The sequence below is a fragment of the Phalaenopsis equestris genome, unplaced genomic scaffold, assembly GCF_001263595.1.
Source record: "Phalaenopsis equestris unplaced genomic scaffold, ASM126359v1 Scaffold000867, whole genome shotgun sequence".
NCBI lineage: Eukaryota > Viridiplantae > Streptophyta > Magnoliopsida > Asparagales > Orchidaceae > Phalaenopsis > Phalaenopsis equestris.
The window spans coordinates 510533-538094 of NW_018165307.1; the positions used below are offsets into that span (position 1 = coordinate 510533).

General features: G+C 35.3%; 1 protein-coding gene across 1 annotated transcript in view; it reads left to right on the plus strand.

Moving 5' to 3' along the window:
* Positions 1-18337, plus strand: part of LOC110031920 (probable L-ascorbate peroxidase 4) — a 38522-nt gene extending 20185 nt beyond the window's left edge. Inside the window, exons 4-9 of the mRNA XM_020735362.1 lie at positions 9171-9236; positions 9320-9368; positions 10926-11008; positions 11094-11173; positions 11265-11367; positions 18000-18337. Coding sequence (XP_020591021.1) covers positions 9171-9236; positions 9320-9368; positions 10926-11008; positions 11094-11173; positions 11265-11367; positions 18000-18200 — 582 coding nt within the window. The 3' untranslated portion in view covers positions 18201-18337. The remainder of the gene's footprint in view (positions 1-9170; positions 9237-9319; positions 9369-10925; positions 11009-11093; positions 11174-11264; positions 11368-17999) is intronic.
* Positions 18338-27562: the final 9225 nt, after the last annotated feature.

Consider the following 27562-nt stretch of genomic DNA (forward strand, 5'->3'; position numbering starts at 1 on the left):
GAAGTTGTCCTATGTCGACTTGTATCGGCTCAAACTTATGACCCTTTTGGACATCCAATGTCAGTCTAGTTGCTGCTACTTCGAATGGTTGCAATAATGTAGTTCGAGGCACCATAACCTTATACTCTGCATGAATGCCTATTTCTTCGGACTCGATATCTTCTAGAATAGCTTCGATTGATCCAATCAGAATCCTTGTCTGCTTGATGTTGAGGTTCATCTTTGACATCTTCATATTCTCCTCTCTCATTGTTTATTTATTCAACTACTCCCATCAATGAATCCTGGTTGTGCTATTTGATTCAATATGCCGAAATTTGTGGCACTTGAAAAACTTTTTGGCTGAAACCGATTTAGGAATATTGTTTTATTCCACCTATTCTCTGGTCTGAGTCAGTTTCTCCTTAGGTGGGGTTAACTTGGATGTTCGCCTGGATGTACTTTGGCTGTAAGATCTTGGTTTGAACTGTCTGTAAGATGTGATGATCATCCAATAATGTTCTTTCTCCATTTTTGAAATTAGGGTCTGCACGTTCTGTCTGAAATGAACTGGTAGGTATTGACACTACATCTCTCATCTCACAAAGTAGTGATCTTATCTTTTCTCCCACTCTGGCGTTGGTGCTTCAAATTTTGCTAACAAAATAATGTACTCTTTTTTAACTTGCTGGCGGCTAGTTTCAGTATTTCGTCTGATCGGACTTCTTGATAGTCAAAGAAAAGTTTCATGGTCTGAAGCCATTCAATAAACTTGTCCAAATCTAAGTGCCCATCAAAATATGACAAATCCACTGTTACCTCAAAATCCTGGTTTCTATATTTCAGATCAATTCTTTAGGATAGAGACTCTTCATCTCTATAATCTGTAATAGACACTTCACCTTTGTATCCTCTGACATACACTTCATCTATGTATCCTCTGACAAACACTAACACTTCATCTCATCTCTGTAACTGATTGGAGTTCGGGTGACTCCAATGAATGATGATCTTTCCTTAATTTTATCGAGTCGTTGTAGCAATTAGTGTAGTTGTCGTTGTTTCTCTTTCATTTTGCTCTTAATTGGGGTTTGACACTTACCTCGATGGTGGTGTGGTTAGGATTTTGGATTTGTGCATGTCCAAGAGGGTGTATAGCGATGATGTAGGGTGTAAGGAGGTTTGAGTGGAAAAGGAGGGAAAAAAAAATTCTAGGGCAGCTAGGATAAGACTATGGTTAGACTAGCTCTGATACAAAAATGATATTGGAGTTAACTCAAGCAACAACATAATAATAATATTATTGCTGAAATTCAAATTGGAAGTTTGAAACAACCAATTGAAATAGAAAATAAAAACATGTCACGTGGAAATATGAAATCGCGACAATGACAACACTAACTCAAACTAGGATGGTTCTAGGGGTGGTGGTGGTGATTGGCAAGTGTTCGGACCTCTGGAGAGGTAGCAAAGGAAGGTTAATGGTTTGGAAGGTAGGGTGGCAGAAAGGGGCGATGGTGACCGCCCAGGAGAGGTAAGAAACCGTTGGAACAAAGAGAAATGCAAGCTGCCCTAGGTGGTGGGGCAGCAAGGTTGAGGGTCGGACGTCGACCAAAAAGCAGGAGAGCTATTATTCTAGACTGCAACAACTATGTAGGAGGATGGCAGCATCACAGGGGACGAGTTGTGGTAATGACAACAAGCGGGAATGAAAGGAACAAATGACTGGTTGTTGGAATAGTACAAAACTACAGAAGATGGCTATTTCCAGGTGGCTGTAGTAACGGGGAATGTGGGGGGACTACAGGACAGCAAGTGGACTGCTATTCGGGGTGGCTATAGCGAGGACAGGTTGCTAGAATTGGGAATCTGTAGAGAAAAGAACAATATGCAGTTGTTCGGAGGTGACTGCATCATGGGAGGACGACTGGGTGCAACTTGGGGAGGATGCAGAAGGGGATATAAAAGATAATCACCACCTGGAGACTAATATACAACTGAAGCACCACTTAGAATCATAGTATAGAACTATTGAAGGGAAAAGGAGACCTCGACGACTATCCCGATACAAAACACACAAAATAACTGGCCTAAAACACAAAACAACATATTTTTAGACTTACGTGGGGGGACTACAGGACAGCAAGTGGACTGCTATTCGGGGTGGCTATAGCGAGGACAGGTTGCTAGAATTGGGAATCTGTAGAGAAAAGAACAATATGCAGTTGTTCGGAGGTGACTGCATCATGGGAGGACGACTGGGTGCAACTTGGGGAGGATGCAGAAGGGGATATAAAAGATAATCACCACCTGGAGACTAATATACAACTGAAGCACCACTTAGAATCATAGTATAGAACTATTGAAGGGAAAAGGAGACCTCGACGACTATCCCGATACAAAACACACAAAATAACTGGCCTAAAACACAAAACAACATATTTTTAGACTTACGGTAAATAGGAGCTGACCCCACTCCCAATAGGTGGGAAATCTACAAAAAAAGAAGTGTCAGCCAGCCCTCCTGGACCGGTCCGAGTCGTCATCTCCTGCGGCTACTATAGCCAAGTCACAGATGGCCCCTTGCGGGTTGGCTCTCGTGTCATGAGGTGCCTGGTGGAAAATACAGAGATGAGATGCTAGTTGGAAGATACATAGATGAGGTATCTGTTGGAGGATACCTAGACTCAAGAGTCGAGGGGAGAATAAATTCAGATGATTTCCTCAAGCGGATGTAAACAGTTGAGAGGATATTTGAATACAAGGAGGTTTTCAATGACAAGAATGAAGCTCGCCACCATCAAGCTGAAGAAAAAAGCTTCTTTGTGGTGGGAAAATCTGAAGAGGAGAGACAGAGAAGGACGGGACAATTAATTTTTTTGGGAGAAAATGAAGATGAAAATGCAACAACAATGCCTACACTATCGTCAGAATATTTTCTTGAAGCTTCAGTACATGCAGCTGATAGAGCTATCAATGGAAGAGCTCACGATAATTTATGCAGCTTAAATTGAAGTGTGAGAGCCAGGTGAGCACACCATAGTTAGTTACTTAGGAGGCTTGAAGTTTGCCATTAATAATGTGGTCCAACTATAAACTTATTGGACATTGAAGTACGTGCAAACCTTAGCACTGAAAGTTGAGAGACAACAGAAGAAGAGCAAACAAACATTGTCAGTCAGGAAGCTGCCCATAGGGAGACCTTAGTAGGAGTGCCTCAGAGACTGAGCAGACTGGTCAGAAACATGACAGAGCCATTATGAGTGAAAATTATCCTCAGGAGATTAGAATGTCAATTACAGTCCCAACCAAGAAAATTTTCAAATGCCATGGTTTTGGACACATTGCTTCTAGTTCCCCAACAAGTCGAGCTATGTCCTTCACGGAATATAGTGCAATTGAGGAAGTGAGCGACAAAAAGGCAGTTGGAGAAAATGTGAGTATCAGCTTCCATCGAATGAGGGCGAGATGCTGGTGGTTCAATTGGCCCTTCTGACCGAGGCTACTAAGGATCTGTGCTAGCTTCATGATAACATATATAGCCATTGCAATGTGAAGGGAAATGTATGCAGTCTCGTAATTTGGAGGCAACAACAAGAATGTAGTGTCTACACATTTGATGGACAAGTTGAGCCTCACCCAACCAACTCCCAGTTGTGGTTGAGAAAGAATATAGTCAACATTGATAGAAAGTTTCTCATGAAGTTTTTCGATTAAGAATTATCCGCAGGATCAGGTTTGGTGTGACAAGGTGCCAAGGTGCCCATGGATGTCTTCCATCTTTTGTTGGGGAGTTTGTGACAGTTTGATTGTCAGAATCAGCATGACTAGTTCAAGAATATCTACTCCTTCACAAAGGATGACAAGCGCATAGTCCTACCTTTTGTGGGGTTCGAGATTACAATTGCCCTTGCCAGCAGAGACGTGTCAGAAGAATCTATTTTACTGATGACAGAGGAAAGTAGGACGGGGGTGTTGATTCCATATACAAACCTATCACTGCAGAGATCATATCAGGACATCATGATTGATACCTTACCACCACGACAATCATCGTTAGAGGAAGTTCGGTCTGTTTTCTTGAAGATTGTGCAGGGTATACTTGGCACGAAGTCTTAGTTCAGTTCAACAATACACCCTCATATGGTTAGACCAATATGAGTGGTTACTCGCAAAAGGGGAAAACTCCTTGGGTGTTATGAGGGACAGTAAAGTCAACAGTGGGATCCATGTGCTTCTCGGGCTGCAATCGATGATTCTTCAACCTCGAGAAGTTGCAGTAGGTTCACAATTTTTAGTTGGGTTAACCTAACACCATACTATATGTATATGGAAGCTTCGACAGATGAGGTCAAAGCTCTACCAACCCTGGGAGATTGATGTGGGACATGAGTTCTGCGTTTGTGGAAACGTGGAAGGACGCCATCTCAAGGGGAAATGAGCTAAACAAGACCGGTTTTCGATGTGAGTGTGTTTACCGCAATCTTTGGTGTCTTTTTCTCCCCGTTAAGGGCTATATCCGAGAGTTTCGGTAGTGCTCTTGTTATCTCTCTTCTGAGATGGTGATTATCTTCTCTATTCTGATTCACATTAATACTAGATTTAACAAAATCACAATAGAAGGAAATGTTATTGCTTAAAATGAAAAAAATGGTTACAATCAAAGACATTTGGAAGAGAAATTACTACTATACAAGACACAAACTTACACTAGGGCTTAATCCCGGGGTGGGGGAGGTCGGCTGAGTGGTCAGGGAGTGGTGGTAGGACGTTGAAATGAGCTGTGGGTAGATGGGACAGCAAGAGAGGCTAGAATTGTATTGGCGGTGAAGCGGAGGGCCTGGAATGGCAGCAGTAGAAGCCAAGGGGAGAGCTGGGACGTGAGGGGCAGCGAAAGGAAAGAGTTGTGAACTGCAGGAAAGCAAGAGTGCTGTCTCGGGGTTATCTGTGAGAGAGATGGATGTAATGAATGAAATAAGTGGCAAGGTGGCAAGATTACAGTTGAAATGACACCAAAGTGGCAAGGGCTACTGTAGCAAGTACGGAGGGCTGGGCTTCGGTCGAAACAACGAGGCGAGAGAGAGAATTCAAGCGGTGGCGAAGGTGGAGGGCTGAGACTAAGAGGGCGTCAAAGAGGAGGGTGGGGATGGCAGTGGCGGCGGCTAGAAAGATGGCAGAGGAGTTGGGTAAGGATAAATACCCTATCAAGAAGCAAGCTACAATTGAAGCACCACTCAATTCCTTAGAAGGAGATCACCACCTCGGATGAATTAAAGTTTTTGCTACGGTTCTAGAAGAGGAACCCCTAGATGCCGGCGACTGTCCTAACAAAAAAACACTATAAAAACTGACTTTCAAATTCTAATATAACACATTTACGAAATGACTATAAATGAATGAAATATAATAGAAATGAAAACATGAATGTTTTTACGGGACGTCTATCATCTCCCGTGATATTGAATCTAGCGCTACACTACCGCAAAAATTCTCTGTGTACTATGAAAATTCTATGTGGGAAAGTTCCTATGTCATACATCCTCCTCCACTGCATCCGGTTGCCCTCCATTGCTGCAACCTCCATTTAGATCCGCCACCGTTGTATTTTTGCAATTCAACTCCATTTCCGCTTTTCAAAATTCGCCCCCCTCGCAATTACAACCAATCCAACCGCCCTACAACTTTCTTATGCTACCTATCTGCTGTCCAGCCCTCCCCCTTGACATTTTCGATCAACCATAGATTTTCAACCGCCTTATCACCCTCCGCCACTACCTTGTTATTGCCCCACCCTTTCTTAGCGCTGTCTTGGTTATTCCAAACGCTCACACCCATTCCCTCTGAAGCGGAGGGCCTGGAATGGCAGCGAAAGCTAGGGAAAGGGCTGGGACAATGAGGGGCAGCGAAGGGGAAACGTTGTCTCGGGGTTGTGGCAGTGAGAGGGATGGCTGTAATTAATGAAATAGATGGTTAGGTGGCAGGCTGCAGTAGAAAACAGTAAGGATGCTGTCCTGGGCGGTTTTAGCAAGTACGGAGGGTGGGCATCGATCGAAATGTGAGGCGAGGGAGTGAATTGAAGGGGTGGCGAGGGTGAGGGTTGGGACTGTGAGGGCATTGAAGAGGAGGGTGGGAAGGCAATGGCGGCGGCTGGAGAGATTGCAAAGTTTGGTGAGGATAAATATCTTATTGAGAAACGAGCTACAGTCAAAGCACCACTGATTAATTACAGCCGGAGCAACTTTTCACCTTTTGATACGGATTTAGAAGGGGAAACCCTAGACACCAGCGGTTGTATTAACAGAACACTATAAAAACTTACTTTCAAATTATAATACAACGCATTTAGTAAATTACTAAAAATGAATGAAAGATAATAGAAAAGAAAACATAAGAAAGGAAAATATAACTATTTTTTGCGGCTTGTCTCTCGTGATATTGAATTCCGCGGCATTGTAGCTGCCACATCTTTCTCCTGTCGCTCCTGCTCGCGCTCCATTGTTGCAACTGCCATCGAGATCCGCTGTTGCTGTTTTTTTGTAATTCGCCTCTATTGCCAACTTCTAAAATTCACCTCAGCCACCCCTAAAACTCTTTGCTGCTACCTACCTACCTGCTGTCCAGCCCTCCCCATGCCATTTCCGGTCACCCGCAGATCTTCCAACCGCCCTTACCACCCTTACCACCCTCCGCCACTACCTAGCTACTGTCCCACACTTTCCCATCCCTCGTGCTGCCTTATTGCTGGTAGATCCGCCTGAACCACCTCCGTTGCAGCCTAGGTGCTTTTCCCGCCGTTGTTTTGCTGTTTTCAAGTTGTTTTCATCTTATTCCTGTTTGTTGCCGCCCAGGACAGCATATGACCACCGTTGTGTCGGTGTTCCTTTGCAGTCCACCCCATCCTTACATTGCTGCCACTTCTCCAAGCCCCCTAACGGTTTCCACTACCACCCAAGATCAACCCTAGCTATGTGTCATGTGTTGTGTTGTTGTTATTATTGTTCCCGTGTGTTGATTGTGACCGTCTATTGGCTTTTTCACTAATAATATTGGTTTGCTAATTGTTTGAGTTAACTCCGATATCCCTACCCCTAGTGAACTCGGGGAGAAGATTTAATTCAAGCAAAAATTTGGTAGGTTAATTTTGATTTGGCCTGTGGATGAGATTATTAGTCCATGGAATCCTAGTTAGGCTTGATAATTAACCATAATTTGATGCTTATCCCAATTTGCAAGATTACGCTTTTTATAAGACCCACTAGTTGTATAGTTGATTATTGATTACTTAATTTAGGACTGAAAAAAGCCACATTTTATCTAAAAATTCTCTCTACCTTTTTGTGCACGAATCTTACCACAACACAAGCAACTTGAGGTTACTATATTGCACTAACAATTCGAAAATCCTAAGAATTTCATTGTTCCCACAATCTTAGGATCCATATGAATTGTTTTATCTGTTCCCAGATTTTTCTTCCAAATATAATATTCCATTTTATACTCTTTTGATGTTAGTGGAGTGGGTCTCAAGTTCACATTGGTGCAATATTGGTGGGCATTTAGTCCCAATGAACTCTAAGCTTTTGGGTAAGTAGTAATAACTTTGATATGAATATTTAATTATTCTATAATCTAATTTATGACTAATCATGCCCAACAGCTCTTATTTCCAACCAACCAGTGCTTTTTCTTTCTGAGCCAATCAATATACTCGGAGAGCACGTTGATATAGTGAATAAAGTTTGGTCTATTACAAAAATTATTCTATTCGCAAAATTTCACACCCAAACCTTAAGGGGACCTCTATCTTAGATAAGGGAAGCTATGGAGAAACACCCAAATGTGAGTCTTAAGTTACAGCAATCTCCTAGCTTACTGCTAATGTTGTAGCTAAGGTTGTATAATCTTAAGACCAGTTCAATGTTTGACTTAAAATATGTAGTCGCTACTATAACTTGTTGATTTATTTAATTGGGGTTCACCTAGTTAAACCATGGATGGTGGAACTATGATAACACAGTTTATTATGCACTTCATAGCCATTTCCAATGCTTAAAGCTATAGTCTCATGAGACGTGAATAAAATGTCATTGCACGCCGTAAGTGTAGAGTGGTGCAATTTGCTTAATTCAGTGCTTTCCTAGTAAAGAGGTATGGTTAATTTTGAGTTTTTGTACCATAGGATGTCTTGAACCGCATTATTACATAAAATTTTAATATGAAAGGGTCGAAACTGATTTTTTGTATGTCAATCAATCTCTTGGGAAAATATCATAAGTTTCCTTAAAGGAACAAATGGGAGTCTTTTCTCAGAACTTGTGTAGAAATTCCTAAAATAACCTAAATCATCATAAATATGGCCTATTTTGCACCTTTCACTAGATCTAAGCATAGTGTAACACGAAGCACCACAAATTTAAGGAGCCTTGAGATCTATGTATTGATTTTGGAAAATTTCTACCATGAATATGCAACTGAAGCTTAATGTGACAGGTTTGTTTTCTATCAATTTATGCTGGAAGCTTGTTAATTTAGTATTCTAATGAATATTTAATACACAATCTGGCATAAATATGCAAATTATCCGGGGCACTAGCTGTTAGTCTTAAACTATTATTTAGCACTTTTGATGAAAATTGAAAAAAATTAGAAATTCAATTCTAATAAACTATTTTTGACCTTTAACAAGAAATGAATAAATAGAAATTAAAGATCACAACTATCATCTTTTCTTTAAAGAAATTTCTGCCTAGCTCTTGCTGGTTTGCTATTAAAGAATTTCTTACGAAAACAGCCCTTTAAGACTTTAATCCTTGCATTATCATGTTGGCGTGGTACAGTACAGACCATCAAAATTAACAAAAATGGTCAAAAATTGATAGTCTTTGTCTGACTTGATATTTTCTAAGTTCACCTCTTTGCACATAATTTTCTCTTTTTTATTATTTCTATTCCAATGAATATTTCTATTTATTATTATGAAACAAAAATTGATTTTGGATATCCTGACCGAATTTGGTCAAGTTGAGCCTTTAAGTTATTAGATTTGCTTCAAAATGAGTGCAATACAAGTTTTTATTGATTTTTTATGTATTGCAATCATCTCGAAGTGAATCCAATGATTTTGAGACCCATCTTATAAAAATTATTATTAGATATTCTAAACTAATTTTTTGCCATATTATTACATTCAGTTAGCTGGAGTTGTTGCTGTTGAGGTTACTGGAGGACCAACTATTAACTTTGTCCCAGGGAGAAGGGTAAAAAATGTTACAACAATTTATAATTACTGTTTGAAAAGCATTAGTGATTTATCTTAGAATTGGTTATTGGTCTTGTGCAGGATTCCTCCATTTGTCCAAATGAAGGACGTCTTCCCGATGCAAAGAAAGGTTCCAAATGACCATTTGGATTATAAATTCATGATTTTTTTTTACTTTAATTTTGGATATATTACATAATATTTCACATTTAGCCTTTTCATTCAATATGCAAATAAAGTTGCTTCAATTGATTCAATCATTTATATATAAAATAGATGGCTAGCCAGTAAATTAGGTTGAATTTAGGATATTGCCATGCATTGGAAGAAATAGGCTCTGAATTTTTTGAGTTACAAGTGATGTGTGTACAAATTTCTCTATGCCATTAAACTATAATGATATAGGCTATTCTATATGACAGTTAAAATCGTGGATGAACATTATCTGTTATTTACTTACATCTCCTGGAAATCAACTCAAAATGTTAAGATTCAAATTTCTCTGTGACCAGTCTGTCTGTTCCAATCATGACATGCCTGGTCTTGTTCATTTTCTGTTTATTTGCTGTTTTAAACTGATGAAATGCCCTATGAATTCTCCTTGCACATAATAAGGTAATTTTAATTGTGCTGGTCAGAATAGACAATTTGCTTTAGCATGGAACATATATAGAAGTACCTCTGAGCTCATCTATTTGCAATGAAAATGATGGTCCTTTTCTCTAAAAATTACAATTTTCCTGCCAAATATAACTGTAAATTAAGTTTCATTTTATTATAATGATCTAGTTCTTACGTAGTTGTGGACAGCACAATAAAATTATGAAAAATAAGGCTTTTTATGGTTACTTCTGTGACATGTCCTAAGAGGCATGGATAGGGATCTCATTTTTTAACCAAATGACAACTGATAATGCTGTTTTTATTTTCCTTTGTTTCAAAGCATTCAAATTATTTATGTTTTCATGGATTCAAATAAGTACATAAATCATTGTAGTTAGCTATTTGTTTTATCAAAATAAGGATGAGAAGTTGTTATTTTCGGCATTTTTATATGAATTATGTTACAACTGAGTGTGATTTTACGTTTATAGGCTGATAAACTCTATAGTTCCCAACCCACATGCAGAGTAAACCGGAATTATCCCTGTTCCATTTTCAAAATATTTTGAATGGTGGAGCCATCAGCGTAGAGGAAAGTAGAACATTATACAATGTAATTATGATAATTTGATTAGTCAGTACACGTTCCTATTTATGGCAAATTTTCCAACATCAATACATTTGGATAGAAACAGCATGATCAGCTGCTTCCCAACATGGGTCGGCATTAGTTATTTTCTTAACTTCAATCATAAATGTTATTTGCGCGTCTACCAATATTTATTTATAGAGCTTTCTTCCTCTCTCTACAATAACAATCAATACTTTTTATTGGATTCTAAACACTTAATGTTTTTTTGATTTTCTTTTTTAAACCTTAAGATTGCCCTTGTTCTTATCAAGGGCTGCTTTGCTATGCTTTTGTAATTTGTTTTATATGAAATGTCGTGGCAAAAGCCATGGATATTTGAATCTCTTTTTAGTCATTTGATAACTTCCATTCTGTTTTTGTTAATTTTTTACAAATTGACATTTGTGTAATGATAATTGGCTTCAGCTATTGCCTTTTTCTTCTTGTTTTTAGGTTCACAGCATCTGAGGGATGTATTCTACCGGATGGGGCTAACAGACAAGGATATTGTCGCTCTATCTGGCGGCCACACTCTGGTAACATTGCTGTTAAATGAACCATCGGAAAATTTTCGTTGTAGCAAACTTCCAACTTTGGTAAACATCTTTCTTGTTATTTTAGGGGAGGGCTCACCCCGAGAGGTCAGGATTTGAAGGTGCTTGGACAAATGAGCCCCTCAAGTTTGACAATTCTTATTTTGTGTAAGAAAACATGAAAAACTTGTTAAGCAATCAATAATATGACATTAAAGGTCCACATTAATAAATTTTTTCCTTTTTTTTTTTTTATCAGAGAACTGCTGAAAGGGGAATCAGCGGGGCTACTGAAGCTTCCCACTGACAAGGTCTTGGTTGAAGATCCAGCTTTCCGTCCTTACGTTGAGCTATATGCAAAGGTATTTTTTAAACATGCAGATTGTTTTGGGGGGTTCTGCACTCTATTTAACTCCGCATCGATGCTTCAGGCGATGTTTAAAAATTCAGTTTCGTATTCAGCCACGTTGAAATACTTATAGTTCTGTACTTCTTGTTTCGATTTATATTTTACTAAAAAAACCTTGAAATTATAGGAACTTAGATGCCAAATGTTTTTCTTTATAAAGTTTATATTAAAGCATAATCCTATGTAAGAAAATTTTCTTTATATTTTATCATATAGTAATGTATATCTCATTATCTTTCATTATTTTAAGAAATCTTGAATAACCCAGCAGACCAAATGTTTCTAGCGTTAGTGGGCAATATTAGATAACTTGCCATATAACATTTCATCATCTTACTACATAGCATATCTGCTGGTTGTTATCTTATTACATAGCATATCTACTGGTTGTTGTAAAACATTTACTAAAACTTTAACTTAGGGTCTGTTTAGGGCAGCTGCAGCTTATCTAGCTTCTGCTGATAAACAACTTTTTCTGATAATCTGTTTATGAGCAGCTGATCCGGATAAGCTGACTGACTGTTTGGTTTGTGCGTTTGGAAAACAACTGATTCTGAATACATGACTTTTCTGCCCTTCTTGTGGATAAGTTGTTTAGCTTGTGCATTTTGTAAAAGGCTTGTATCAAGAATTTTTTAGTTAAATAAACAATCTGTCACGCAGAATTTATAATTTTATTAACAAAATTAAAGTTCAAACGTTAAGACATGAAAATACAAAAGAGTTGTTACATTTATATAACTCAAATATTTCCGATCACATAAAAGAAACATAGTTACATATACAAAAGTAAAATACACCTTCACATATTAATATGGAGTATGAGGCCTGAATATATATATATATATATATATATATATATATATAATGTTGCCCAGTTCTGACATCCCAGAATCCCGAGCAAACCTGTTCGACTGAGATATCGTAGAAACGGAAGCACTTGAACCACAAGTGGTGTTGAACCACAAGTGGTGTTCTCAAGTTGTGACACCATCAAACTCTGAGCGACGGTGTCCATTTGTTGGCCCACCTGAAGAAATTGTAGTCTTTCGGTCCGTTTCCCCACCGCGGGCACCTGTAAAATTGTTGTCCGTAGCTCGCGGTGGCACGTCACTTGCCCAGACTTCCCTGAATACCTCGAGAAATATAGTAAATAAAGAAATCTACTTACCAAAGTTTGGATGCAACGGTTGCTAAGGAGAAAAGCTCCGTGGCCATCCAAGCTGCTCCATAGTTGCCAAATTAAATACACAAATCATTAATTTAAAAAAAGATCCATGTAAATGCTGCCTTTCATCTTTCCTGTGATTTCAATTGGAACAACTCAATCCATAAGAGTTGAGTGGTATGAAAACAAAATTATGCATGAATGATGAATAGATAGTTCCTGCTTCCAGATAACTATTAAGTTTCTTGCGTCCTTGAGCATCAATTAACAGATGTGAAACAGAAATGTGCTTTAAATATAACCATCATATATGAATTAATCTTTTCTTTTTTCTTTCCAACGAAATCATACTCTACGCTCCAGAACCACAAGTAGTGTGAAATGATAATATCAAGTCTCTTAAAAGATATCAGATCTCACAAGATCATTAACTAATAGCAAAGACGACCCATTCAAGATCCATATAAATCAAAGCAAACATTAAAAGGAAGAAGTCTTGCATGATAAGATTGCAGGCTTGCTATTTATCCATCACCAAAAATGATGTGGCTGGCCAATGTCATTTTCACTCCCATGCAGGATATAAAGATACCAACAAATGAAAATTTTCTATATATATATAGCCATCAACCATGAAATGAAAGCCAAAGCATCAAAATGAGCCTTAGCTTATTTATCAAGCCATTGAAACAAGTTGATTAATTGAGATGATCGAGCAATTAGTTTAGCCTTAAGACGAGCCCGAGCTAGATAGGGGGAGAGGAAGAGAAATAGGGGGAGAGAGATAGAAGTGGAGAGAAGGGGCCGGCCATCTCACCTAAATGGGAGTTGCTTACCCCAATACCCCATAGGTAAAAAATTGGACAACTCAGCAAACATCCAGCCACATGCAAATCCAAACTAAACAATGAGGACATCCAGCCACATGCAATTCTGTTTAGCCTTGCAAATTTTCATGCACTCTTACAAAGTGAAGATTGTAATCTAGCCAATGAATCGACTAAGTAAATACAACACAGAATACTTAATAGTAAATGTGGTTTTCAAGAAAATTGAAATTTGTTTTTAGTAAATGTGGTTTTCAAGAAAATTGAAATTTGTTTCAATTAAATGTGGTTTTCAAGACACCACTCAGAATGCCAAACCATTCAGATAATCCTTTTCAACAATAGTTTTAGAGAGATGAAATTTTTTTTCAAGCATGAGCCTAACAAGGATACCATCACCTCGGCCGTCAGATGATGCCATCAAATTTGTTTTTCATTTACACAATTAATTAGCTCTCTAAAAAAATAAAGAAGACCTGCTCACTTTATTTACGGTACTTATGTATTTAATGGTCAAAATGAACTATTACGCATCATCTGCTTCCCCAAACACATTTTCAACAGAGTACTGCTCAGATAACCAAACAACTCAAACAAAATGTAGAAGGCAGCGGCTGCCCTGAAAGAAGGGCCGTTCAAGCTAGGCACCATCCAGTTTCAGAATTCAGTTATGGATCATAATCAAAAACTCATTGAATATTGGATCATAATCAGAATCAGAAAGTCATTGAACAATGAATATTGGATCATAATCACCTAATAATTAACATTGAATATTTACTATTGCATAAAAAAGAAACTCAGGCTTGGATCATAACCAGAAACTCATAAAATTAACAGGGTCATTAAAATGTGTTTCCCAAATTGATTAAAATATTACAGCCATCAAGTTCTGAATAATACAATTAATTTGATCAAACAGTAGATGTCACAATTGTCTATATTAATTGGCTTATGTCATCTGCTTTTTGTTTTCTCAAAGCTACCATCTCCGAAGCACCTTCACCATCTAGGGTGTGTGCCTCTACTGAATCTATTTCGATTTGAGGTATAATACGTCCTGCCTCAGGTGGGATCTGCAGTAAATCTTCTTCAATGACAGCAAATTCTGCATCAGTTCCGGAGTGATGCCGTCGAATGAAGTTGTGTAATGTCATTGTGGCCACTACTATCTGGACCTATTTTGAAAATGGATAATTTGGAATATCACGTAAAATAACATATTACATCTTCCATACCCCGAATGATCTTTCGATGACACCGTGCAAGGACGAATGTCTTTTGTTAAATATTTGTTTTTTGTCTCGTGCAACTTTGCTTGATCTTTCAAAATCAGGGATATGGTATTTCGTATTTGGATATGACTTCAGATATCTCTTTTATAAAGGGTACCTAATACTTCCGTGTTTAGTTTTTTGTGATTAACAGATTTAGAACAATTCATATGCCCAAAAGTGAAATACGACTCTCATACCTGGTGGTGGATAAGGGAAACCATATCTTCTGTTTCTAGTGGCAAACTTGAAAACACGGCTGTCATGTGCGTTACCTTCCCATCCAGCCATTGCAAAGGTGAAACACATGTTAAAATCACACACTGTCATCATATTTTGTGTTGGGGATCCACAGCGTTCAATGTATGCTACTTTCTCTGTGTTAGACAGACGTGCATCGACATATGTTCCCGTCTATGGCTCCGATGCAGTCCTGTGGTGCACGAAATACTTAATAAGAAAATCACATGTGTAACTTTGTAGTATCTGAAATTTATATTAGGTAAGCACCTTGAAGAACGACATGTATCGAGGGTCATTTGCAACATGTGTGGGAATGGACTGGAACGTTGGATCCTCTGGCTTGACTATTTCACATGCCAGACTCGCTAGCTCATTCAACCCAACTGAGAAATATCTCTTGATGGTTTCTGATGAATGTTGAAACCGTTCTATTGCTCCTCTAAAAGATTCATTCTGGGATAAAATGTATAGGGCAATTGCCAACACTTCTCTAGCTGTCGTTCTTGATGAAACATACAATCCATGAAAGGTCCGAAGTTGGTTAAGCAGGTCCAAAAATATTACTTTGTCATACGGAACATGTTTGCGAAATGTGTCGGGTGACCATGTAATAACTCTCTGACTCATCTATCTCCAATATTACTCGACGTCATGCATGGGTTTTGATCAACATATGCATGGTAGTAATGGTATAGCAATGTAAGGTTGAGAGCAACAATGCGGTTGTGATTAACTTGTTCTTCATCCATTGAATAAAATATGAAAAATGATAGATTTTTAAACAAGCTAATAAATAACATGTGACAATGGCAACGATACATATACGACATATACATGATTGAAAAAATAAAATAAATAACACGATCAAAGATAACCAAATGTGCATCCATAAGAAATAAATAGAGAAGAGTATCACATAAATAGTGCAAAGATATGACAATAGCAATGAAGATACAGTAAATAACAGTCAATCGTTCATGAAAGAACGCAAGTGGACAAGTCAGAATTCTGGGTCCAAAGTCGCAAAGAACTGTCCGCGAGTTGAGTTCCCTAGCAACTTCACATACTTTACATACATAGCTTCGTCTGCCTTAATACCAGGATGTGTTAAGGATCTGTATACACTCCTGAATTGTATTGTCCTTCGCTGGTTTGGACTTTGTTTGGTTTGGACTTTGTTTTACAAGGACTTTGTTTTACAAGTTTCAAGCAATGTCTCAATAGTACCTCTAACAAATGTGAAACTTTTTTTCTTTTATTCAGGTTGGGGATGTTTTGTTCCACCAATGAATTGAACATCTGTGTAGATTTGGCTGGGACCTTCTCCTGAGTCACCTATATGTTTGGTCTCCTTAAGCTGGCAAAACCCTGCTCATTTGGGGTGAAAGCATGAGCTTTTGTTGCTACAACGCCAGTGAACGTAACATCAAACCTCTCCTCCAAAGCTGGTTCAATGCCAGTCAATTTGAATTTTTTTCGCTGCTAGCACTGCCTGTAGTAACAAGAAGAATGTATTCAATAGTCAAAATATTTCACTCTGAAAGTATGTGGAAATAGTCATGTAATTACCTCTAACTTTTCTGCCCACCATTCTTTAGGTGCATCAATTGTCCGCTTTAGTGGATCCCATCCCAATCCAGTTGATCCCCTTTTGAGCTTCTTCTAAATTTTCAAGTCCTTTAATTGATCCCACTTGTTTTTTAGTTTCATCCAATCGTAATCCCTTTTGGTTAACTCCTTGAATTTAGTTGTGAGATTCTGTCAACTTTATTAAAATAGGTGGTGGGTCTATTTCCCAACTCGACCTACCTTAAACAGAGATCACAAAATATATTAGTAGTCTCTCTATCTCACATGGTCGATGATCGGCCTCTTTAAGTTTACTCATTTTTTACTGTGATATAAACGGATGGTAAGATGACATGTATGTAAAAAAAATAAATATACCTTATATGTAAACGAAAGAGGGCATGTATGTTAAAGATAGAATGCTGTCAACCCTCCTACAAACCAAAAAGTTATGAATGTATATATGATCAAAAACAACAATGCAACAAAGAAGCTATTTCTAGTGAGGCCTACGAATCTCGACACATCAAAAACTGAGAAGTACCAAATCTGAATTAACCAAACATTTGGAGTACCTACCATATCAAAAACTGAGAAGTATCAATTTTTCCACTTCTCCAACGCATCAATAACATCAAACAACAAATAACTGATGTAAAAATACATTTTTCTCGGTAACTAGGGCACAACATCTTTCCAGCAAATGTAAAAATATGTAAATGACCAAATATTTCTGGCATTAAACTGAATCAAATGTAGGAGCATATGTAAAAATAAGGTTTCTGAAAATCCTCAAAGATCTCAAGCCACAAAACCCTAAAACAACTGCTCCTAGCTAACACGATGTTGAGGTTTATGGATCTAACAGTAACCATGAACCTCAAATATGTATCACACCAAAAAGCAATGAAACACAAAAATCATTCTCGTAGGAGATACTACAGATCGAGATAGGACGAGAGGGGAGAGGAGAAAAGAAGACAAGGAAAGAAAAAGAAGAAGAGGAAGGAGAGGAGGGAGCACAAAATTTTTTTACCAGAATACACCTCGGTAGCTAGGGCACGATAGATCGAGCGAAGAACCAGGGCAACCGGGAGTAGCGAGGGCAGCGAAGGAAAATAGTATACCCCAAACGCGATACGCACCTAGCCCCGCGTTCACTTTATAGCCTAAACAGTGAAAAAAATGCCGCCGCACTTCTGAACTCTGGGATCAAAACTTAAGAGCCGTGCAAAAGTTATTTTGTACCACATAACTCTTATATATTTAAATATCTAACATATAAACATTCATAACTCTTATACATTTAAATATCTAACATCTAAACATTCATAGTTACGTACATTCTGACTTCTCATATATACTAACTTTTTAAAAATGAAATGAACTTTTTCATCAATAGATTTTTAATACTATGGTGTTATAAATGGAAATCTCAAACTTTAGTTGTGAGATTCTTAAAATACATAGATTCTCTTATTCATGTAAGTCTATTTTGCTGTAGGATGAAGAAGCTTTCTTCAAGGATTATGCTGAATCACACAAGAAACTTTCGGAACTAGGCTTCACTCCACCATCAATTGCAAAGGGTACAAAAAGTGAAGTGAAGACGAGTACGGTATTGGCGCAGAGTGCAGTTGGAGTCGCTGTCGCCGCTGCAGTGGTCATCTTAAGCTATGTTTACGAGATCTCGAGGAAGAAATAAAGTCTGCATTCAGTGCTTAGTGTCAATATTCTGAATCACATGCAAGTAAATCTAAGATACAATTATGGGAGATTGTGTGGAATGTATTTTATCTATATAAATTATGCATAATAGAAGGGATAATTATATGGATATAATACCTTCAGTCTTTTAATTTATTTTTGTGATGTTTTCGTACATTCCACCTTAAATATTGTTATTTACAAATAAATTATTCGGGTTTTTCTTTTTTGAAATATTTAACCCAAATGTTTTGGCTTATAATGATTAAATCATCATAAAAATAAAAAGCGTGATGAATTTTGATATATGAGTTGAATTTGAAAATAGTCCGTAAGAGTGTCACGATTTGTTCTGGAGCTTGAAATTATTAGAGGCAGGTAATGATCGGACGGTGAAAAATAATTTTTTTCAAATTTATTTTTGGGAACTTATATTTTATAGTTGTATTATTTAGAGCTCTAAATAATATAATATCTCTAAATAATATAATATCAAGTGATGATTTATATTGAAGATTATAATATGAGAATAGCTCTAAATAATATAATTGAAGATTAATAATAAAATTTTTAATAAAATGACTGATTTAAAATCTGATAATTATGAAAGAGTAGGATGTGTCTGAATATATAGAGTAGCGGCTTCACTTATGTGATAGATCATAAAATGCTCCAGATTATTATATTTCGAGCAGTAGAGTCTTACTGCCTAGACTACATCTCATATGTCAATGAAAAGGAAAAAACATCACATATATATATATATATATGTGACAATAATGTGATGTATTTTCCTTTTCATTGACATATGAGATGTACTGAACTTTACTTTTATTAAATGAAGATTTTCAGTACATCTCATACGTCAATGAAAAAGAAAATACATCACATTATTGTCATATATATATATATAAGGAAAATACATCACATATATATATATATATATGTGACAATAATGTGATGTATTTTCCTTTTCATTGACATATGAGATGTACTGAAATTTACTTTTATTAAATGAAGATTTTATTTATTCTCGTTTTCATAATTTTGGTTCTCATTTATGAAAAATTGGAAAACTATAACTCACGAAGAATTTAGAGTTTTTATCAATATTCATAAGTCGTCAATAAAAGCAATGTAAAAATATTTCTTTATACTTCCTAATTTTTTTAAAATAAGTTTGTGCATAAAAATATTCATTTTAACTTAAAAGGTCAATTTTTAAATTAAATTACTCATTCTATCTAAAAAAGATATAATTTGTTTCATAAATTTGAATGAAAGACAAAATTAGCACTACGCACGCATACATTAGTAGATAATTATTTCTTGATTGGACATAAACGATTTAACTTCTATTTACTGAAATGCAGCATTATGGTGTCACGCTTTCACGACTTTTGACTGAGGAAGCATTCAATGTTGCTGATCTGGCTCACTAATTGTCTGCGATGAAGATTTCACATTGAAGTGATCATTATATTCTTTTATATTCAATAGATTCAAGGATAAAAAATCATTAGATCATTACAGCTCCATGAAATCGTTGCCATGTTTGGAGTCTATAGATTTTTATATGCGGAAAACTTTGCCATGTCAATTTGTCTGCTTCCAATGGACTTCAATCTGTTTGTCCGGAGCAATTAAATTCTTACTTATTTAAGTTGGCCAAAATTATCTTGTAGGTAATCCCTATTTCTTTGCATTTACCCGTATACATCCCTTTAAGCTGATGACATTATACGTTTTTTTCTGGTTTTAATTACTGTTTGTAAGTCAAGTGGGAGTACTGTTTTACTGTTCATGTAAATTATTAAAGTTACTGTTCATAGTCACATGATCATTACTGTTCACGTCATGGTTGTATTATAAATAAGCGGGCAATCCATCCACACACTCATCCACCCCCTCATTCTCTCATTCCCTGCTCTCCTCTCCACTCCTCTCCACTCCTCTCCTCTCCACCACTCCCTCATCCTTTCCAAGTAGTGTGTATGGCGGATGTGACCTTATGGTTCCTCTCCACCTCTCCACTCCTCTCAGCCATAAGGTCACTTCTTTTTGAATCATCCGTACACAAAACTATACGAGGTCACATCTTTTTAAATTATCTAATCATCCGTACACATCTTTTTGAATCATCTGTACACATCTTTTTGGTATCAGAGCCTAAACATTTAAAATTAATTTTAAATTTAACCTTAAAATTTAATTTAGAATTAATTTTAAATGCGCGGAAGCGTGGTGGGTTTAGGCATTATTACACTGTAAATAATTACTCTGAAAAATAATTTTAAATTTAAAATGGAATCTGAACAAAACATTGAATGGTTAAATTTAAAAATATCAAATAAAAATAAGAACATTCTTTCCTTAGATCATCATAAATTTATATGTAAGTTTTCTAAAGATTTTAGACATGAATTACATTCTGAAAATAAAATAATGAATAGTATAATAGATTTACAAATATCTTTAGCGGAATCTTTAAAAATACATCAACAAAAAGTTTATAGAATTCTAGAAAAATCTACAGATATCTTAGGTGATATAAAAAGATTAGTTTTAAAAAAAAACTTAGAATACATTAAAAGACAAAATGATGATATATTAAAAAAAAAATTGGACAGATCAGAAAAACTTAGAAGTATTAATTTCCAAAATAGAAACTTTATTAAAAGAATCCAAACAATCTAAAAATATTCTAGAAATAACCAATGAAAAAATTAAAAGAGTTGAAACTTTACTTTTAGAAATTAAAGGAATTATTCTAGCTTGAGTAAGTTTTAAGAATTTAAAATTTACAAAGATACTTTAGAAGAACCTAGAAAATATCATGATGAAGCACTAGGATTAACAAATTACTCAGGAATACAAGGTAGTGATAAAACCTATCCTAAAATATTAAATTTTCAGACAATAATATTAATAGAATTATATGAAAAAATAATGACTATTGAAGATAAGTTAAAAATTATAGAAACAAATATTATTTCTAAAGGAAAAGAGATTGTTCCATACAGACCAATAAGTTATAAATCATGGTAGGTGGTGAAAAATCTATATCCATATTTAGGAAAAAATCACCTAAATTTGATAGAAAAATATCTGAAATAGTAGATATTGAATCACAATTAGATAAGTTTAATAACAAAAAGATAGATCTAGTTAAAATTAAAAATAAAATATATGAAAATTCTTTATTATCCAAGTCATCTATAATACAAACAATAGCTGAACAGAAAGTTAGTTGTGTATCAAACTTAGATCAATTAAGTTTACCAATAATAGTAAAAGATAATTGGGAGCAAATTAGGCAACAAAGAATGACACAATTACATATAGACTTAATCATGATTGGAGTTAAAGGATTACATAGAAAAAATTTAGGAACAAAGGCTTTGGTAGTACTACTGGATAATAGATGGAGTGATTTAACAAAATCTATAAATGGATCATTTGAGATAGATATGAATGATAATGAAGCTATCATATACTTTGTACCAAATTTCATTATGGATACTAGAGAATGTATACAATATTTGAAGATAGGAATCAAGACTAAGGGTTATTATATGATTGCTGGATCTCTAAACCTTAGAATAACTACATGATTCATAGGAAAAATGCAAGAACATTTTAATGTCAAATTTAAGTTAAATAATGAAGAAATATAATTAATGTTAGCCAGTCAGGGAATTAAGGCAATAACAGGAAAGAAATTTAGTTCAGAAATATACGCAGGTACTGAATGGAGTATTAATACATTTGTAGATAAGCCCATATTAGTACCAAATGAAAGTACTTCTTATGAAAATCAAGATGAAACATTTAGCATGAGATTTTTAGATTATCAACATAGACAAATTAGAAATGAATCAAAAGATGATTTTGAATCCATACAATCTGAATTAGAGATAAAAAATCAAATTAATTATGGAAGAAATTAATTTTAGTATGATAAAGACATATGAGCAATTGCAAGATTATGTATTTAGTATGAATGCATCTTATTCAGAATAACAAGAGAGGTATAATTTTGAAATAGCATATGAAAATAACTTTAATCCAAGTTTTGATTGGAAGAAAATAGATTCAAAATATGAAAAAGAGGAAATTAAAATGAACATGGAAATGGGTGAAGTAATAGCAGGACCATCTAATCCTACTATAGATAGAGGTAAAAGGCCTAGATTTGATCCAGTTCCACCATCAGGAGAAGATAATGGACCAGGAAGGCCATATAGGCAAGGTACATCTAGAAGATATTATAAAGAAGATAATAGTTATAATTATAAAGGAAATATGGAGCCTATAGAAAAAATAAATTTAATTCTTGCCCATAGAAATGGAACTATTTTGACTATAAATCTTAATAATCCATGTGTAGTGAGTAGTTTTCCTTACTCTTCCCTCTTACAATGAATTAGTATGCAAGTGTAGGATATAGAATTGATTAGAGTGATAATATATTGTGATGATTTTACTTTGTTCTTTGTTTACATGTAAACTTGATCAACCTGCATGTTAAAATCTGTTGTGAGAACATGTAAGATCCATGATGGTATTGTCTCAATCAACTAATGGTAGAATCACATGAGATTGTATGGATGAGAATGTAGTCCATATGATTGAGTGCAAATAAATAGAGAGATATACTTTGATGGTTGTAGAATTAGAGGAATTTAGAGTGACAGGCTAAATCCCACAATTTGGTTCTTGATTTTAGGTCTTAATACTAGATGTTAGCCTTCACGTGAGGGGACGAGGGGACTCTAATGTGAGAGCTAGTATCTCTCCTTCCTAACCAGCCTTTAGGATTCTAAAACTATGAATTAGGAAATGTTCTTTATATTACTTGACCGAGGGATAAAGAATATAATTGCTCCTATTTGTCATAATCTCTCTCATTACTTGTTTTACTTTTATACATGTAACTAATTTCTTTGCAACTTTTAATATATTAAACCCCACTTTCTGATCCCCACTTTCTGATTTTCACTATTTTCACTAAGTATTTAGTTTAAGAGTAGAAGTAGTATTGTAGTGATAGTTGTATGATATAATCAAAACCAAACCTCTATCAACCTTCCAAACTAGGGCATGTTTTTCTAGACTAGAACTTCTCTTGAAAGTCGTCGTGATTATCCTCGATCTCCGTGCGATCGATATTTGGGATTTAATTAGAAAGCTCAATATTATTTGATAATGATACTTATACTTGCATATAATCCCTACTACATAAAGATATAATTGAAATCTTACTTTACTTGGGATCAAGTTTTTGGCGCCGTTACCGGGGATTAAAATCTTCAAGTAGTGGTGTCAACTTCATAAATCCTTACATATAAAAAATATCGGATCAAGTTTTTGGTGCCATTGCCGGTGATCGAATGACTAATCTTGACTTTTAGGAGAATTTTAGTTGAAGTTATTAGGCTTAGACTTGGAAAACTATAGTGTCGTAAAAAAAATTTTTGTGTGAAAAGTTTTTTTTTTCTTGTATGAAAAAGTGTTGTGAAAAAAAGTGTTGTGAAAAAATTGTTTGTGTGAAAAACAAGGTGTTTGTGAAAATGTTTTGTTGTATTGAATATATTTTTTGTTTTATTTATTTAATTGTTAATGCATTGTTTGTTGTGTTGTGTATGCAAAATAAAGGATCTGCAGGACTTATGCCTTATGATTCCAAGTTAGAAAAAAGGAAAAAAATCAAAAAATAGAAAAGACTTGAAAAACAAAAATTGGAAATAGAAAACATTCAAAATAATAACTTGAAAAATCATCATAAATCATTGAGGGACTGTAAATCCTATGATAGATGAAACTCAATCAAATATACAAACCTCTGTCGTAGAAGCTGACTCATTTGAGCTAAACCCAGTGATTATCCAACTGGTGTAGAGTAAATAGTTTGGGGGAAGTCCTTCGGAGGATCCCTACTTAAATTTATCAAGTTTGCTATAACTTTGTGCTACATTTCGTTATAACAACATGTCAGACGATGTTGTCAGACTAAGGCTTTTTTCTTTCTCACTAAGGGATAAGGCTAAAATGTGGTTATACTCATTAGCACCTGGCATTAAAAATTGGGAGGAGTTAACTCAAAATTCCTAGCTAAGTATTTTCTATCTTTAAGGACTACTAAACTTCGAAACAATATTATCTTATTTTTTTAGTATAAAGGGGAATCAATATACGAAGCCTGGGAAAGATTTAAGGAACTTCTAAGAAAGTGTCCACACCATGCTCTGCCTGATTGGTTAATCATTCAAATTTTTTATAATGGGTTAGTAGGAACCCTTAGGTCTAAATTGACGCTGCCGCTGGTGGATCATTAATGTCAAAACCATTTGATGTAACATATGCGTTAAATGAAGAAATGACTATGAATGAATTTCAATGGCCCTCTACAAGGGTAATTCTAACTGATGTTCATGATGCAGATGCGATTGAAATTCTTGCATCTCAGGTTGCTGCAATATCAAAGAAGTTGGACCAATTTCGAATGAAGCAACCTCAATTTACTCTAGTAAGTGAGGAAAGTTCTTTAGGGCATATGATTGACTCTAACTTATCATATGAGAATTTAAATACTATAAACAACCTGTATTCTAACTTTTACAACCTAAGTTGGAAGAACCATCCTAATTTTAACTGGCATCATACTATTCGGGGTAGAAACCAACAATGAGAAAATAATCATGCAAATCCTAATGGAAGTTGGAATAATAAGGGGAACACAAACTATAGGCCTTCATATCACCCGGACTCTAATAATGATCAACAATTTGAGGATAAGATGATGTCTATAGAAGAAGTGGTATTAAAAATGGAAAACCAGTTGCAAAGTCAAAATGCTACAATTAGAAATATAGAGAATCAACTGAGATAAATTGTTAATCCACTTAATAATAGACCACAAGGAACACTTCTTAGTAACACTGAGATCAACCCTAAAGACAACAATAATGAACAAGTAGAAGCTTTCCAATAAAGAAGTGGAAGAGAGATAGGGGATGTGGTTAGAAATGAGAAAGAAGTTATGAGAGAAACAAGGGAAACTAAAAGACCTGAAGAACATGTTTATAAGAATCTGGAAAAATTAATATCTCCAACTAAAATCAATTTAGAAGGACCACCACCTCTATTTTCTCAAAGACTTAGACAACATGAGTTGGATAAACAATTTTCGAAGCTCATGGAAAAATTTAAGAAAGTAACGATAAATATTCCTTTTGTTGAAACTTTGGAACAGATGCTAAGTTATATAAAGTTGGAGATATTAAACAAGAAAATGAAATTTAGGGATTACAAGACAGTTACACTAAGTGAGAAGTGCAGCGCTATACTTCAGAAAAAGCCTCCTTAAAAACTTAATGATCCTTGTAGCTTAACAATTCCTTGTGTAATTGGAGAAAGAATATGCAGAAAAGCTTTATGTGATTTAGGAGCAACATTAATATGATGCCTTTATCTATATTTAGAAGGTTAGTTTTAGCTGATATTTCTCCCACTACTGCAACCTTTCAGTTATCTGATCGATCTATCATTTAACCAAAAGGGGTTATAGAAGACATGCTTGTTAAAGTGGATAAATTTATCTTTCCTATGGACTTTATCGTATTAGATATGGAGGAAGATAAAAAAAATCTAATTATTTTGGGAAGACCTTTTATTATTACTGGACAAGCTATGACAGATGTGCAAAAAAGAGAGTTGACTATGAATATTAATGACTATGGAGCCACTTTTGATGTTTTAAAGACTGAATTATCCAACTGAGAGAAAAGATGATGGTTGTTTTTGGATGGAAGAAATTGAATATCTAAGTAAAGATCATTTCCAAGAATTTCTTAAGAGTAAGTTGACAGATGAGATTGAAATGGACTTTCATGATGAGTTGAAAATGTTGTTTAAAGAAGACTGTATGTATGTTTAGGAGAGGCGCAAAATGTTGAACATTACTAAAAATAGTAAACTTTTAATTCCATTTGTTGAAAAATCTCATGAACTGAAGATGAATGTTCCCCATATAATTTTAAAGCCTACCTATTTAGGGAATTCATCTACACCACTAGTCTTTATATTTTCAGATTCGACTTAATCACAAGAAGAAACTGAATTGAATGATGAAATCAGTAAAAGATCTCCTAAGAAAGAGTTTTTCAAAATCACTAAATGGCATATTCCGTGGTGTACAGACAAAATGAATGAGATTCTGATGTTGGGGCAACTGGAGTAAACATTGGATACATTGGGTCGTTGATGTTAGACCAAGCACTTCATGGGAGGCAAACCATAGTTATCTTTGTTATCTATTTAGTGTGATTGTTGTTATGTGGATTGGATAATAGTGAGATGTTGGACTTTGATTTGTGTTTGATGTGTAAGAGTGGATTGGATTAATGTTGTGAGGTAATTCCTTCGTCATGACTAGATTTGTATATGATTTTTGGTAGTAGCAGGTAAACGAGTCTGTTACGACTTAGTTCTCAACTGGAGTTGAGCATTGTCTTGAAGCATGTAGAGTTTGGACTTGGACCACTCCATGTCAACTCAATCACTTCCTTTATCCGACTTTGTCTTTACTGAGTAGGGTCATAAACTTAGTGAACAACATCTGAATGAACTGTACTATTTTTATTTACCAGATTGTGCATACCTTAGATTTAGAGTAACCTTGAAATTGGTAACACATGAGGGAATTCTGGTCCATGGGTGATAACCATATAAAGTTTTATAATACACTCATGTTATTAGTGTAGTTTCTTCCTTTAGAAATTGAAAGGAAGGAGGGGAAATGTGAGTAAAAGGGAGATCAAATTAACCTCAATTGTTATTTGTTTATGAATTTGTGAGTCTATGTATTAGAGTTTATGTGTCTATGTTTGTGATTCAAGTTGAATGAGTCATTGGAGATGACAAAAGTTGTCTCAGTATTTTAAACCTGTTAGCATCCTACAATTCCTTTCTAAAGTTTAAAATGTGTTCCTGTTTAATCTTCAGCTTGTACCTGTTCTACTATTTATAATTCCTTTATAGTGTTATGCCAAGCATGTTTAGGCTAAATTTACTTTCTACTGCAATATTTTTACCATGTTTTGTAGGATGTGTAATAAATTGTAAAAGTGATTTTTTTTTGCCACATATTTTTGTACTTCATTGTTACACATGTTTGAGCTTAAGTTTGGGGGGAAAAGAAAAATGTTTCAAATTTAAACCTTAATTGGTTTCAAAAGTACTACAAATAAATTTGTATTTATTTCTAATGTTATTTCTAATGATTATTGTTATGTGGAGTCATCATAAGGATCTTAAAATTTTAAGTATAGAAATGGAGTAGGAAAACTTAGTTGATAA